Source organism: Mustela erminea, chromosome 2, assembly GCF_009829155.1.
Source record: "Mustela erminea isolate mMusErm1 chromosome 2, mMusErm1.Pri, whole genome shotgun sequence".
Lineage (NCBI taxonomy): Eukaryota > Metazoa > Chordata > Mammalia > Carnivora > Mustelidae > Mustela > Mustela erminea.
Window position 1 is genome coordinate 65,825,454 of NC_045615.1, and position 17,371 is coordinate 65,842,824.

Below are 17,371 nucleotides of genomic sequence, written 5' to 3' on the forward strand. Positions count from 1 at the left end.
TTTCAACATTTCCCTCTGTGTAAAGTGCACCTAGGACTGTATTAAAAAATCATTACAGTATTAGATTACAGGTCAACGGTTAAAGAGTAAATGGTAATTCCAGCTCGGGATGGTATTCAAGATGCTAAGAACAGGGGTTCTGAGGGTGAAAGGATACTTTCCTCAGGTGAAGAAGAATATGATGATAGGCCCACCTTCTTGAGAACCCCTTGACCCCAGCTGTGACTGAGCTAATCCTCTGACAGGCTGAGAGTGAGTGTGGGGAGCTGCTAAATAAATGACACTCCCGACAGAGAAGGTTTCTTTGCTGAGTGGGGGGACTCAGCTAAGTGGGAGAGGGAGTCACACAGGATCTCCTCACCAACGGAGCTGAGGCGATAAGACACACTACAGAGTCAAGTTTCCCTTCATCTCTCTGCAATCCTAGAGTTCTGTGAAGTCATGCTAATAAGGCATGCCTATCAAAAGTTACTCAATAAGCCAAAAGGTGTTAGAAAAAAAACTTCAAAACGATCAAAGTAGCACGATGCTTCCCCCAGCTCATGTTTCCATCCGTGGAATTCCGTTATCCACTAGTAGCATATATGCACAGTTCTTTATATAATTAAGTCCACACCATTATTGCATAAAGGGTTGGTATTCTCGGACTAGGATGGCACCAATAGACCTCTTCCCTGCTTCAAGTCCTACCATTGCTTTCCACCGCCCGCTTCTGGTTTTGTTGGGTATTGGCTCTTGCCCCTGGAAGTTACTTAATCTCTCTGAGCTTCAGTTTCTTCATCAGTGTCATTGAGGATAAAAACACCCTCCAGGGTTATTGTGAAAATTAAGTAAATGCTATCCCCTGTATGAAAGGGCTCCTCATACAGCCTTTGTACAGAGAAGACTTGCTATGAAGTTCCCTTCCATACTCAATATGTACACAGTGACCAAGGGTAGCCATATGAAGAGGCTAGAATCAATGGATATCATACAAACACCAACTTAAATATAAACAGATTCTTCTAAATAAATGATCACCAAAGGGGAAAAAAAAATCATGCTTACACTTTCTGCTTTCTCAGCCTTGTGATTAATATTGGCAGGGTTCTACCATGTGTTTGCATGTCTGCTTAGGTAATTGAGTGAAACAGAAAAAGAACCACAATTAAGAATAGTTTTAAATAGTAGGAGGAGTTTATATAAGCAAACCATTGTCAAGATGCACTGCCCCTTTCCATTCCACAGAAAGGATTAGATAGGGAAGGTTTCCAAGTTACAGTGCTTGTTAAGAACTGTTTTCACTCATCAGTTTAGGAGGAAATCAGTAGTAAATATATTAATCAAAATATATTCTGGAGACAGAATCTTTTGCTTTCTAATGCCCGAACAACATTCAGTAATGTCAATTCCAAAAGTTCTATTGTGAAAGGAAAAGACCAGGCCAGGGGAAGAGATAGGGGGAGTGCTTCTTTCAGAAATAATTCTGTAAAGCCTACCTTTTGCCAACAGCCAGGCATGGGTAATCCATCTGGCCCCTGTTTTAAAGAGAACAGTAAGAATTCCTCAGACTCCACAGAAGTGAACATACCTCACAAGTCACATGCTCAGAAGCTTAAAATATGGATTTCTACCCACTAGGTGCCTGTGGCCATAGGCATTTTTTTCTAGTTATAGAATACCCAACATTAGGTAAAAGGAAGAAAATTCAAATGCTTTTTAGAGTGAAAATGCGAATAGAGAAAATAATGCCTAATTTTGAAAAAGTAATTTACAAAGCATAGGGGCCTGCTCAGCTCTACCTTTAGCTAAACAGTCTGGACTATTCCTCTTAATTTTACTAAAACCCATTTAATAATTATCTTGATTAAATAAACAAAACCAACTTCTCTTCCTGGTCACTGTGGTCTATGCTGAATGCATGATAATGACAAATAATTCACGATGAACCATTTCTATCTGAAGTTTGTAGCTCTTCACTTGCCAGTTTTTATTTTATATTATCTTTTATTTTTCCATACTAAAAGCCAATATAGTAGAACACATTCTATTAATTGAATTAAAAGACAGGCAGCCCATCTACATCTTTATAGTAAGATGTTATCTGTAGCATTCATCAATTTTTAATTAAAAAGTCTTTAGAAGTTGGTTAACCAATTCTGAATCAACAAGGGATTCCTGAACGTTGCACCATTTACTTTTGTTTAAAGTGCAAGCACTCTTCAGATACAAATGATAGAAAGAAGGCAGGAAGAGTCGATATATGGAGGCATGCTTGTGTTTTCCCCTGACAAAACGATCGTAAGGTATTTATTATTAACAACAAGCAAATAAAATAAAAGACTAGGCATCCAAATGGAGATTTTTAAATTGTAATTATTTACCAAATACATTTTTTCCTATAACCATACTCACTTAAAAGGCTTAAGAAATATAACATTATCTTTAAAAAATCATGCTTAACACTGAAGAATAATATAAGAACATGCAGACCAAGTATAACAATCAATAAATATAAAACCCCCCAAATTTTCTTTTATACCTCAGAAAATATGAATATACTTTCTTTCTAAATGAAAAAAAAAAACACCCACTTTGAAATAGCTTTATAAGGTATCTGGGAAAAACTTGGTAATGCCAGATTGGTACAAGGAGAGGATCACCCAGTAGAATTTTAGATTTTAGTATAAGGAGGACTTTGAGTTCATGCCAATGGGGATAGGGAGTTCTGTCTACTTTAGGAAAGTAAGTTTCAAAAGGAGAGACCATTACATTGAAAAGGTTATGTGACAAAGAAGAGGGTTGGGCTGCAGACTATTACCACCATCTATAGAAGCTCAGAGAAGTTTGATTTCCTTCCCTGTGGTCTCTTAACAGCATTCCCTAGAACTGGTTAAGTCTTGACCACAGAAGCTTAACTCTGTCGGTCTGGCCTTATTTACGGCCTGACAGAAATGCAGCGCAAGAGGCAAAATGCCTTTATTTCTCTCAGAGAAAAAGGAAAAAAAAAAAAAAAGAGCCAAATTTAGGGATAGAACCCAAAGTTATGGCCTAGCAGTCCCTCTCCATGGAGGATTTTTATGTCATTTGAATGTCCTCTGTCAGTATTTATCCAACAGGTTAATATTCCCCAGAACGCAGACATGGCAGCCGGGTGAGCTGTAAGGACGTCAGGAGGTTAACGGGCAGTCCTGGACGGAGAGGCGTGCCTGCTCTCCTCACTCCGCAGAGATGCCCAGCGGTTCATGCACATGCATGTAGCGTGTTTATCATGTAAAGCTTGTTCCGCAAGTACCACTTTACACTGATAGAGATGAACACGTAGTAAACAAAGGAAATGCATGCAGGGGGGTAGGAAAGAGAAATACTGTACCAATTGGCAAGGGGCATCCAGCCCATCCAGGCCAGGCTGGCCTGGCTCCCCTTTTTCCCCCTTAACGCCACGGAATCCCTGTTTGTAAAGATTAACTCACAATGTTACTAACACAAGAAATCACTTAGGCACAAATTCTGCTCAAGAAAGAACTACGATACCAAACCGCTGGGAGAGGAGCAACTCTGAAGGACAAAGTAACATGGGCTGAAGCTGGCTGAAGTAAGAGCCCGACCTAGCCCCGGAGTCGGGCTTCCCCGGGACACTGATTTCTCTTTGGCATGGTGTGGGAGAGCACCAACTCCCCTTCAGACGCTGCAGTCCCGTGCAGCTGCAGGTCAGCATCCCAGTGTTAAGAAGCCAATCAGAGCTGGCGGCCAGAGACGGGGCGTGGTTTATCCCGGGAGAGCCCGGGATGGATGCGTGTGGTCCCTCCAAGTCCCAGAGCAACAGCCCGCAGCCAGAGCCCCTGCTGTTACGGGTCCCTTCAGCGTGCTCTCCTCCCAGCGTATTCCTCCACACGCGCTATCTGGAGACAGTTCCAGGAGTCAGACATACCAACGGGCAAGGTGCATCTAATCCAGGAGCACCCTGTTCTCCTTTCTCCCCTTTAGGCCCCTTTTTGCCTTTCTTTCCCTTTTCCCCCTGTGGACATAAGAGTTTCAATAAAAGACAGGTTTTATTTGGGGCGGGGGGAATAATGGCGATTCAAAAAAAAATGGTTTAGCCAATAAATGTCTGGAAGGGCATTTACCACTGTTTTCCGGTTTAGGTAAGGCATGATATTATAAAAGATAACTTAGATTTTCAGAGTGACAGTGGCTTCTGGACAGTGATAGGTGGGATTTTACTTAAGATGCTCAACAGGACGAAAAAAGATTGAAAAGGCCTACACATCGAGGGCTGACTTAGACCCAGCCTCCCCAGTCTCGGCGAATGAGCTGTTTCCTCCATAGATCTGGTGAGGATCGTGGATACCAACTGTATGGGAGGCAGCCAGTGGTCGGTCAAATCCAGAGAATAGTGAATACTTTACCCAGTTTTCAATACTTTGTCAGCTTACTTTTTTCTAACCCTGTAACAGATGAAAGCTACGCTGAGCCAGATGAAAAGGACAGAATATTAACAGCTTCTATCTTTTGGAAATGTATCCAATTTTATAACATTTTTGGTAGCTCTCATTAAAAAAAATATTCAGTATATTGAAATATGCTTCTGTGGGTTTTTTTTTTTTTTTTTTACATTTTTTAGGAAACTAAAAGCAAATATTTTCTTTAGTAAGTCAGGTAAAGAAATTTTAAAAGTGCTAATACTTCTCAGAAATGCCAGTTGGAGAAATAGACTTATTTATAAATCCAGGGATGTTCTTTAATTCACCCTTACAGATTTCATGCCAGGTGTTCACAATGGTAAATGGGTTTCCAGGTTACTCACAATGTAACAAAAGCCAAAAAAAAAGTTCTGTTCAAGAGAGGAAAAGCAGTTTGGACTCAGTTGAGCTAACACTAAAAATGAGATAGGCAGGATAATTACATAGTGGGAATGTAGCCATGGAAATTAGTATTTAGGAATCAAGGTAAAGGTTGTGGAAATCTGCATGGATCATGGGAATGGAGGAATTAAGGAAAGGAGGCAAAAGGAGGAGAAGGAAGGAATGCACCTCAGCTGTTTCTTATTAACATAAATATCTTTGCATATTTATAGACAAGAAGTTGGTGCTGTACAGAATACGAAATACTGTGCAATACATATTTAAATTAGGTATTCATTCCACACTCAGGAAGGCAGTTACAATAAAAGTGAATAATTTCAGAAGCGAAACAACATGAATATTCAAAGACATATACATAAGATATATATGAGATAAGCACCCAAATTAACGCATTTATTCTGACTGTGTGAGTGAAAGCTCCTCATTTATCTCCTGTGTGCCAAAAAGATTGCATCAGAAGGCTCAGAATCAAAAACACTTGGGTTTCTTGAATACTGGGGAAAGAGAGAAATTCTGTGTGATTTATTAATCATGATCAAAGATGAAGACCTGAGAATCCAGGGTGACATGAGAGCAGGTGTGACAGGAAGTAAGCGAGGAGGGGCGGTCGGGACTAAATTGCTCACTCATGCAAGATCTGTCAACATTCTCGGCAAATAACTTCAATGTCACGACATAAAATTGATTTAAACTTGTTTGGGTGAGCTCTTCTCTCCCAGGAGACAGTGGACTATTCGTCACATAGGTGAGACAGGTGTGTTGGGTATTGATAATTTAGAATTCAATTCATTATTTGGTAAATCAACTGAAATTAGTCACTCTGCAGAAAAGTGTTGTCATATGAATGTTGACTCAGGTTATAGGAATCATTTTTCAGTAATATGTTAGCAGACCTCAAGCTTTATGGAAAACAGACACTATTATATGAAGAATAATGAATCAGTGTTATTATGAACCAACCTCATTTTCTAACAGTCAGTGTTCCCTATGCAATACAAAAGCATTTGCCCTAGTGCGTATGAGCACATGAGGGCTCTTGTTAATTTTTATCTTCCATGTCAAAGAATGATATACATAAAGTGTTCACATTTGGATCTAATTTTCCTAAATATAAAACTTCTAATCATGGAATCTGAAATATGGAGATATTTTTGTATGAGTGATTAACATTATTCTGAAGATTAAATTTTTAGCTTTGTTTTTCCATCAGTTATAATACTGATAATTTCATCTTTGTTTGAAAGAGCATTAAAATGAGCATCTCCATAATGGTGACATACTTCTGAGTGAATAAGATTATAGACTCCTAAAAACCCATTAAAAAAATATAAAATAAGTGTCTATAATCTTTAAAGCACCCCCACCTTGGGCTAATAGCTTACATGTACAATTTGTCTCAAATCAAAACACGTGTATTTTTCAGTTAGAATTTATAATTTGGAATAAAAAGGCTTTTCTAATGTTTCACATTCTTTGTGGAATGGGGACAGTAACAGCACCAATCTCGGGGCGGTGGGGGGTGGGGAGGGGCTACGAGGATGAAAAGACTTAGCTTATGTAAAGCTTTTGGGGAAACATGTAGTAAGTGTTCAATAAACGTGATGATGTTGATAGTGATGTTGATAGTGATAGCAGTTTTTACATAACTGGTGACAGAAGCTCTTTTACCAATGGGAAGCCAGGTAATGTCTAAAGTCTAAGGAACACACAGCAGGGTTAATACCCTTCTTTCTTTGACAATTCTAATTTGGCCTTGCTTTTCAACAGCAATTAACTTCACGGTTAAAAGGAATTTTTAGGTTTTGAAAACTGTGTTTTAAGTACAGCAGGAGGGCATAAATGAACCTGAGAAACAGAACTGGTGTCAATTTGAAGTGGGAAGGTCCAATTTCAGCCACTTTTACTTCTTTTGCTGTGTCTCATGTAAACAATGAGTCTTCAAGGACCCAGGTGAAGGGGAGAGGAAAGGAAGAAATGATTTTGAAAATTCGTAATCCAAATTTTGCTTTCAGACAAAAAAAAAATTTTTTTTTCTGGCATTGGCTGCTATATACCTGTGGCCGGTGGTCCCGAGACAGAACCTGAACACCAGCCTCATAAAATACACGGATATCTTCATTTAAAAATATCTCCAGCATCGAAAGTGGCAGGTCCTAGTCCCTGATAAACTCACTGGGGTTTATCAGTCACACTGCTTGCCCTCCGTTTTCTGATCAAATAGTTGGGATACAGGACACATCTTCTATGTCTCTGCTGGGAATGCCATGCCTGAAAATGAGAGGCTGGCTTTACAGTTAGATGAGCTCTGCCAGAAGACCTTTGCAGATCTGCACTATTTCATTTTACTTTAATGTAATAAATGCCTTTTTATTTCACTTTTGAGAATCCCTGGACATCACATCTTTCAGCTAATTGGTGCCAGGTAAGCCTGGCAATATTCTTCTATGCTAGCCCGTGCCCTTATTTCCAGCACTGTAACCTGTGAAGACCTGGTTTTTTAAGAACAGGCATCACTGTGTTTTTGGAGCACAGGATGGAGAACAATTAGATACATGCAAGAATCGCATAGGTTGAACAGCAAAGCACACAGCATGAGAAAAATCCAACAGGCACATGCTAGGATGGAGAGGTCACCTTTTCTCCCTTTTCTCCCACATCACCCTTCTCGCCTCGTGGACCAGGGAAGCCCTAGACGATCAAAAGCAAACCAAAAAGATCGGTTGATGTAGCTGTGGTAAAATCACATTGAAAGAAAAACGGAAGATTCCATGCTCCTGAACGCAATATGAAGAAAAATGGCACGACCAAGATTCTCAAAACTTAGTTAAAGTAGCATTTAGGAGTAAGAGTTGTGTAACATCTCAGTTATCTATATGAAACACATTTCTTGCTTTTTCTCCTACGGTTTATGTAGTGGAAAGTGTATCGGGATCCTACTTGGAAGCCAAGCAAGGACACTGACTTATGTGGGCTTGGGCACATCACTTACCTCACAGCATTTTATGCTTGCCCATAACAGGTGCTCAATAAAAAGTTAACTATTATTACTTTGCTATTATCATTCGTCACATAATAAGGCTGCCATTATATTCACACAATACAGTGATCATTTCAAGAGGCCTTTGTTTTTGACATTCTCTATTTTTTATAGAATTATGTTATCATAAAGTATATAGACTCTTCATGCTAAAAGAAAAAAATATTGCACAGCAGCTTTGAGAATGAACATACTATACCATTCCCGAAGGGTGGCATGCGAAAGATACTTCAATTTTATGCATATTTTTAAATAAGTGGTTCAACTGCTGGTGTTCAAGGTGTCCCTAATTTGGGGAGAGTACTTTGAAGTGCCATTATCAACTGTTGGTTATTAACTTTATACTGATTATGTGTTTTGCTTTCCTGTTTATCTCATGCAGACACTGGTGGTATATTTTCTACTGCGATCTACACACACAGCAATATACGCTGTATGCTTAACTATGTGCCCAGAAAGAAAAAAGTATTCTTGCTGTTACTGATGATGGAGACCATCCACATCTATTGTAGTAGGACGATGTTCATTGTACATGTATTACTTACATCAAGACCAGGCTCTCCATCTTTCCCCTGCCAAAGAACCATAGTAGCTACATTAGTGTTCCTAAGTTTCATGAACAGGTTACTGTTATTGTTTTATTTAAGGCTGCCTGGACATGCAACTACTAGTATTAGAACAACTACTTTAGAAATGGGAAAGAGAGTCTCTATTGATTAGTAATATAAATTTCTTTCACCAAATCAAGTGAAGTGACCGTTAATGCTGGAGTTAAGGATCATGAAAAATTTTTTTATTATAGATTAGCTTACACAGCCTGCTATTTTGCTGAAGTTTAATGCTTGGCATCCAACTGACAATCCAGGAATAAATTGAAAGCATAAATACCATTTAGTTGATTTTAAAAACATAGAGGCGCTAATAAAATATACAAATCAATGCTGCTTCAACTTGATCAATTAATACTTGGCTCATAAATGAGTAAAGAAATTGAAAACTCTTGTTAAATATAGTTTAATTTGGCTAGATGTGTATCTTGTCTATAAATATTGAGAGTGTGTCACAATTTTTTAAATTAACATATAATGTATTATTAGCCCCAGGGGTACAGGTCTGTGAATAGCCAGGTTTGCACACTTCACAGCACTCACCATAACACATGAGAGTGTGTCACAATTCAAAAACAGTTTTGAAGTAAGCTTTGTCAATAAATGATCCCCAGACGCAAAGGAGTCAGACTATTGTGCAAGGATTGATAATTTCACCCCCAGGGTGCAGATTATTGGGGCCATGGTCTTATTATGTCACACAAGGGATCCATCCAAAGTCACTGGGAAGTTGCTTTAATTTTGACAATCAGATTTTGAAATCTATTTCAAAATCAACCTCTCTCAGCCAGCACTAATCCTTGCTTAAGTTTATTACTTTGGTTCACGAAAACTGTCAGGTATAAAACACGTGGTAGGTGCATAGGGATTAAAAAACCTTAATACACTATGTTTCTATTATAGTCTTACCCTACCCTATTGAATGACTTATAATTACCCCAAAGATAATGTTCTGAAGTACGCCTGCACTCTCAATCTGAAGATTGTATAACCGAGACTTTCCGGAGACAGGCCACTACCAACATTCTACATTCTAAAGCTGTCGTGTCATTGCAGCAAGTTAGAAAAGTCAGAAACCTCAAAGTCATTGCAAACATCAATGTGAGAAATCACTTCTATTAGCAAGATTAGTGTTAGTAAGTAACCTGTGAGAACAGATAAAGTCTGAAGAAAGTCATCTGGAATAAAACTTCCATGCCCACACAGGGAGGGTGTTTTCTGACAGTGGGGATCCTGCTTTCAGGTTAATTCTGTTTATCTTATGGACAATCTTGCTTTCAGGTTAGTTCTGTTTATCTTGTGGACAATCTATGATCCTCTCAAGCTCATGAAGTGTGTGTGTGTGTGTGTGTGTGTGTGTGTGTGTGTGTGTGTGTATGTGAGTGGGAAAATAGATGTGACTATGACCGGTGAAGGACATGATGTTGTGGAGGGTCAGTGGATGGGTCTTTGCTCCTCTAACGGGATTAGTCTGCCCCACCGGGGAAGGGTTAACAGTGCCGGTGTCACGTCATCTACACATGCAGATGGTGGATACCAGAGACAGAACTCACAGGCAGACCATAGGGTCCTCTGGGTCCGGGTTCTCCCATAGCTCCTTTTTCACCCTAAAATAAAAGCCATAAAGTTCAAATCATATAAAATGCCTATATTCACACACTTTCGCTAATGTCCTGTGTATAAAAGCCTCCTTGTGAGGTACCAGTCTATTAAGATTCTGACTACGCAGGCTCTTCTGGGGTCTCAGTCCTCATTGTGGTAAAGGAACCCATATTTGCACATTTTACCGAATTAGCTCTGAAAGAAGGGCAGCAAGTAAGAATGCAGCAGCCAAGTTGCACCATTCTAGGGTGCTGTACTTGGGTTTCTTTGGCATTCGTGGGGAACATTTTCACTCATTATTTTTAGTTACTACATTTTTAAAATAGAAGAATAAAATGTCTTTTTTTTTTTCCTCTCAAATATTTTCCTCGGCTGCCCTGGCCCTTTACCGAGATGTATTTTGCTTTAGAGCCTCCAATACCAGGAGACACAGGTGAGTTTTATTCTCCATTGAGCTCACTAGAAGAGGCACACTGAGGGCCAGGACCTCTCTTGGCCCCCTCCCCCATCCATATGGATCACATGAGTGTCCGGTGAATCAGGAAATATTTGTTGAATTAATCAAGTCAAAAAAGTACAGTCCGGTACATGTTTTGTTTCCTTTCTGAAAGAGAGTTCAAAAACTTGTATGCTTTCTTCTAAATGCCTGAGAAGGTAGGTATATATTATTTTCATTCCTTGCTCTCCACGTGCCTATTTAAATACTCTTGCCCCAGCTCTAACAATATATGTGATAATGATGATCTTGAAGGCTTATAAACAATAACATGAGGGGCGCCTGGGTGGCTCAATGGGTTAAGCCGCTGCCTTCGGCTCAGGTCATGATCCCAGGGTCCTGGGATCGAGCCCCGCATCGGGCTCTCTGCTCAGCAGGGAGCCTGCTTCCCCCTCTCTCTCTCTGCCTGCCTCTCTGCCTACTTCTGATCTCTGTCTGTCAAATAAATAAATAAAAATCTTTAAAAAAAAAAAAAGAATAACATGAGACTGGAGGTCATCCTAGGAATATGAAATAATTATAATAAAGAGATGTTCTGCATTTCAAGTTGCATTTTCTTCTGCTGTCATCTCCCAAATTAAAGAGTGTGTTAGGATTTAGCATGCTAACTTCAGGAGTATTGGAGATATTTATATGAGTGGCTGAAAAGAAAATGTTACCTTCTTTTATCACACCCTTCAAGTTTATAAGGTTAGCAAATCTTTTCCCTGGCTAAAATGTGAACTTCTGCTGGTAGCTGTGTGTGGAGATCCAAGTATTATGCTGTGTGTCTCTGTGTGATTCCTGTGTGAGCAAAATTCAAGTCACTATTCACATTCTTCTTTCTAAACTTAGGGGTTGGTGGAAGTAATCAGCATTGTCACCTAGAGGTACATATCATGTGGGGAGAGTACTGAAAAGAAATATGATAAAAGCTCATTGAACTTCTACTCACCATTACTTTATGTTTAATATTGAAAGATCAGCAATCCTATTCAGTAATGTGGCCAGGCTTTGAAATGAAACAGATTTAAATTTGAATTCCAATTTGATACTTTCTGACTCTGTGGTCTTAGGTAACTTTCTTAACCTTTCTGCGCCTGAGTTTCACTGGCTGTTAAATAAGAATAATGATACATATTCTACAAGAATCTTTCTGAAGACTAAATGTGATTGTAAAATATGAAATGGTATGCCACCAAATAATATGTCCCATAAATAGTAGCTATTGTCATTAATATACAATTACAGGTCTTGTTTTTAAAGAAAAGGATTTGGCAACCCATTCAAGTTAGATTTCTTTCAGTTGTGTCTGGCAGTGTGATTTATGATGTTTTAAAGATTTTATTTGTTTACTTATTTTATTTTTTTTTTTTAAAGATTTTATTTATTCACTTGACAGAAATCACAAGTAGATGGAGAGGCAGGCAGAGAGAGAGAGAGGGAAGCAGGCTCCCTGCTGAGAAGAGAGCCCGATGTGGGACTTGATCTCAGGACCCTGGGATCACGACCTGAGCCGAAGGCAGCGGCTTAACCCACTGAGCCACCCAGGCACCCCTGTTTACTTATTTTAAAGAGAGAGAGAGAATGCACAGAGGGAGGGGAGGGAAGAGGGAAAGAATCTCAAGCAGGTTCCAAGCTGAGCGCAGAGCCCAGGGTGGGGCTCAATCTCACAACGCTGAAACCGAGTCAGACGCTCATCCTGCTGAGCCACCCAGATGCCCCTATTTATGATTTTTTAAATGGTGATGGTGTATATGTGTTCACATGCAAGCGAGTGGGTGGTATGGAGGGGCTGGGGGTTAAAACGAAAGTTCGCATTGCCTGGAGTAGGTCTACTTGGAAAAATCTCCACAGATTTTTTTTGATATACCTATTCCCTTCTCCTTCCTCTGAGTACTCTCAGTTTATTGTGTTTTTAAAATGCATATACCATGGCTTGTTTGAATTAAGCTCTCAGTAAAACATTTGTCTGCTGGATCTCCTCTTACAGAAATGCTCAACCCAAAAAACTGCTTTAAGGTAATGTCAATTCCATTGCACTTGCCAGTGAATGCTTCAGAAGCGGACACATGCTCTGAATCTGGCCAATGAAGTGCTGGGGAAGTCTGAGGGGAAGCGATGGGGAAGGTTTGCTCGCTGCTAAGGAAGAGACACGGGAGGAGATGATGTCTCTTGGTTCTCTGCGGATGCCTCACTGGAGGGAAGGTTTGTAGGGACTGTGACAGCTTGCCTATGATCAGAAGACCAAGCCAGCTTGTGGAAAGGGAACAGAAGCAAAGCCAAGAGTCTCTCCTTTCAATATTTTGTTACATAAAACAACAAATTTCTCTACTTGCTTAAGCCATTTTGAGATACAATTCTGTCACTTAGAGTCAATTGTATCTTAATCGTCCTAGCTTGAAAACTTTTGATTTGAATATGAAATATAAAGTGAAATAGGGATTTACAATTCTTCTCCTGGATTAAATAATTCTTAAAAACTTTGAACCTCTCAAATTTAACACCCTTCACAGAGCTCCTAAGCATTACAAGGCCAGATGAAGAAATCAGCTCAAGGCAGGGAGACCAACAGGGCTCACGCTGTCACTCACATATTTGACATTTCTGAATGACACTGTCTGTGGAAGACCTGGTTTCTTGTAGGCCCATCTCATTTCTTTCAGGCTCTTTAATTTGCACGTCTACACGGAGGAATTCTTCCAGAATTCATTCCTGATTCCTCCCTCTTAAAACTGCAAACTTTTCCAGGAGAGTCTAGATAGCACCTCAGTCAATTAACTTCAAGAATTGCACTCATGTAGCACTTTGGGTGAGGAGCACTTGGAGAGTCCTGACACATGATCCGGTTAAGATAGTTAACGTGCTGAGTAAATACAACTGTAACACTTTACACTGCACACCATTTGACTTGAACTATGTCTTCAAAAATTCTTAGCGATTTCATTTGGTCTGCTGGTTAATTCTGCCCCAGCGCCGAGACCTGATACTCTTGTGACACCAGGGAGCTATCGGAAGTAGCAGCTGATTTACCAAACGGTAAACCCTCTTGAGCTCCCAGGGCATCTTGCCAAAAGACTACTTGAGATTTGCTGCTCCATTTTTAGTACGTGGGCTGGATCTCTTGATACAATGCTTGAATGCGTCAGCAGCATGAGGCTCTCCGCTTACAAATATTTTTAATTAAGATGGTCTTCATAAGTCAGTTTGATTTTAGAGATAAGACAATTGCAGATTACGGTGATTACTCTGTGAGGACTCGCCTCTTTCTAGAAGCATTCTTGGATAAAGCCAGACTTCCTCATCGTTGTAGGTATAGTCTGTACTATTGGATTCACTTTGGCCTCGTTATCTGCCTATTTCTTGATGATATTTTCTTCCCGCTGCATTTAGATTGTAAACTCCGCTAGGTCGGAGAAAAGAGCAGCTTCCTTTACAGTACTGAGTAAATCCATATAGTGTATTAGTAAGAGGTTATGGGATGACACATCGATTTTAATGGTGGTACTCAACTCACGGCATCAAATTAGCAAAACAGACTACACAAATGGGAGGAGAGTGCTTCCATTTCACACTAGGAGTACACTGTGTTTTCTAGATCATAAAATGTAACAAATATTTACTGAATGAATGAATTCATTTTATAGAACACCGAATTAGGGAATTGGGATGGAGGCCAAAGAAATCACTCTGTGGCCCTCTATTTTTTAAGCAAATTGCCCCCAAATGAAGAAACTCTATCTCGTTTTAAAAGACCGCAGCCTGCACAATGAATCATCCCAACATTTCGAAGCCCTTCCTCTTAGGATACTTTCTTTACAGACTCTCCTGGATGGTGGGGAAATTGATGACACAATTCTGCTCAGACATGGAAAAAACTTCCAAGTTTCTCAAAGTGGAGAAAAGAAAAAGTGGGAGAAAAACAGAGAAGGAGGGGAGAAAAGTTCCAGACAGATGACCCGCGGCTGAGGCTCCAATGTATTTTTTGGTGTAGGTATTCATCTTCCGTTCTGAAGGTTTTTTTTTTTCTTTTCTTTTCTCCCAAGGATATGGAAACAGGGCCTAGCAATAGGGAGGTTAGTGAAAGGTTTTTGTTCTATAGTGCACTGAAATGATTTCCTTATGGCTAAAGAAAGGCAGCCTATTCTTTTGCTTAAAAAAATAAATAAATAAAGGAGCACGTGTAACTGTGGAGAAGAATACTTAGGTTTGGTAATTTCCTTTAAAAAAAAAAAAAGGTTGTAACTTACTCTGAATGGATACAGTAGCTTTTATATAAAAGACTATCAACAAAATATGAAGTCCTGGAGATTTTAGCCCCATGGACTTCAACTTTCTGGATTAAGGCCAAATGAAAATACCTTCCTTATGGGTTAAGAAGGAATGGTCTGAGCTATTTATTTGAGCTATGTAGATGTATGCATGATTTTTGAGTAAGGCAGCCACATTCTATTTAAATACCCTGTTGTTCTCTCAGTGTGAGAACTCTGATTAGGACTTAAGATGGCGTATTTTCATTTAATGTTTTAGACAGTCCTTTATTTCTTCTGGGAAATGAACAGTTCAGGTTAACTAACACAGAAAAGCCACACTGGGTTTTCTTTAGGTCACCGTTCAATAACCTCAGGAGCAACTTACTCTTTCTCCTTTGGGACCTGCGGGGCCATGGGGTCCCATAGGGCCATCTGTACCCTAAAAAAAAAGATAAAAATAATATGAATCATATCCGAAGGGCCCTAAGAAAAGCAGTTACAACTCATCCTGGACTTTTCCTGGGTGAATGATGCTTTAGAACGCCAGTAAGATGACTCGTCTCCTTTCAAAGAGCTTTATGCCTGATTCAGGCCAGCGATTTTCAAGAAACGCATGCAAAAACGATGAGTTACACAACTGCATATTTCAACGAAGGGCACACACGAGAAGCTGGAAGTCATATTTAATCATATACTTCCTCCCTGACCTCACGGAACATCTTCAGGAGAGAAACGGGTTGTTCCCCCTCCTACCCCTTCTCCAAGTCCATTCTCCACCCGCTGTCACCCCCAAGCTTCTGGGCCACGAAGCCTTGTTCTCAGCTGGTAAAGAGGCTCGAACAGTTACACAACGGGAAAAAAATATGAAATAAATGAGAACAGTGTTGAACTGTTCAAACCAAACTTTCTTTGGCTCTGCGGGGAGCAGCGGGGGGGGCTTAGAGGAAAAGAGTTACTCTCCCAGGGTCTGCGGCTGCTTACAAGGCACAAAGCCGGCAGCCGGCTGATTTAATGGCGTAATTGCCCTCTGGCCTCTTGGTTCAGGATTAGGGTTTCTGTCTCAGACTGAATGGATACAGGAACACTATGTCCAGTGAAAACAATGACTGCCTGAAGCAGGTTTTTAGAATTGAAGAGCTTGGAATTTCTTTTTAATTCTTAGACATGTAGCAAGGACTTCAAGTAATTTGCTCATTTTCAGGAAGACTGCACCTCTTTGCAAAGAATTTGTTGCAATATTTGCAAATGTAGGAACTAGTCCAGCACAGGTTTATAAAATAGTATTCTTATTTGTGTTCTACTGTTGTTTTTCTTCTATTGGGGCTTTGCGATATGAAATCATTTAGAGCTTCGACTCATTCTAATGTTGGGAAATTCCCATCATCTTATCTGATCTTTTCCTTACTGCCTGAACTCGAAGTTCCATCTTCAGAAGACTTCTAAATACTGATTATCTGTGGCTGAAATTTAAGAGACAGAGCAGTTAAGAACCAAAGAAAAGAGACAAAATGACAGAAAACAGGTCATTTTGATGAACCGAGATTTGAAAGTTAGCGTCAAGGAAGAAGTTACCTTTTTAATATGGACAGAAACATAAAAGGAAGAACAAGTTCAAATGAATTCACATTATTATGATCCCTTCAGAGGAGCCTGCCCACGGAACTATAGGAAATGTCCATTAGTTCTGGAAAAATTTGTCTGGGATTCTAAGACCGTGAGGCTAATCAGACTGGTCATTCTTGCCACCTAGCAAGTTCTCCAGCCTGGAACTTGGGCCTCCGAAGGCTGTCCTGCAGTTTAAAAGCTGTGAGTAGATCAGAGCTGCAGACTCTGCTCTGCCCACCTTTCCCTTTTGTACCACATCTTTGTACACTTTCTCCTTTCACTCCAGTCTGTGATCCCCTCATCACGTGATGGGAGTACCTGGGGCAAAAGAGTCTGTCCCGAAGCACAAATTCATAGCCACGCAACAGGTTGGAGCAAGATGAGGTACTGACTCACCCGGGATCCTGGCTTTCCGTCTAAGCCAGATGCTCCCTGTGTATGTGGTTGGTAGCAGGGTTGGTGGGTATAACACGAAGGACAAGAACAGAGATTAGTATGAGGTACTGATGAACAAATATAACGCTTCAAACAACATCATACACAGTCATGGGGGTCTGGGATGACTGTCACATTGCTACAAATTGTTAGTTTAAAAAAACAAAACAAAACAAAACACGTGACGATAAACACCCCACAGATGATGGCATTTTCATGACATTTCCATTCAAAAAATTCTTATTTAGAAATAATGAGGTTTATAAAGAGGGCTTTAAAGTAGTTTCTGGTAACATTCACATACCGCTAATTTCCATTTGATACACATTTTCTAAGGACTGTACTGTTGATAATAAACTTTTTCAGGTTTCGAGAAAATATAATGGCCAATATTCTAAAAAAGGGCTCATTATAATAATCAATCAGAATTAGCGTTTCCGAAAGGAATAAAAAGGTTCCAGTTTTTCTTGTTAAAACAGAACTTACGAAAAACAAATGCAGAACTTCACCAT

The 17,371-nt window shown here is 39.8% G+C and overlaps 1 protein-coding gene across 15 annotated transcripts in view; it reads right to left on the reverse strand.

Moving 5' to 3' along the window:
* COL25A1 (collagen type XXV alpha 1 chain) overlaps positions 1-17,371 on the reverse strand; it is a 463,262-nt gene that overhangs the window by 8,368 nt on the left and 437,523 nt on the right. For 6 of the 15 annotated variants that reach the window (XM_032333109.1, XM_032333114.1, XM_032333113.1 and 3 more), the window contains 7 exons: positions 16,821-16,856; positions 15,205-15,258; positions 10,043-10,096; positions 8,427-8,453; positions 7,479-7,532; positions 3,911-3,997; positions 1,479-1,517 (listed from right to left, as the gene is read on the reverse strand). In XM_032333109.1, the coding sequence (XP_032189000.1) occupies positions 1,479-1,517; positions 3,911-3,997; positions 7,479-7,532; positions 8,427-8,453; positions 10,043-10,096; positions 15,205-15,258; positions 16,821-16,856 (351 nt within the window). Of the gene's footprint in view, positions 1-1,478; positions 1,518-3,352; positions 3,431-3,910; positions 3,998-7,478; positions 7,533-8,426; positions 8,454-10,042; positions 10,097-15,204; positions 15,259-16,820; positions 16,857-17,371 lie in introns of all 15 variants that reach the window. The other 9 variants (XM_032333116.1, XM_032333108.1, XM_032333117.1 and 6 more) reach the window with 6 other exon arrangements.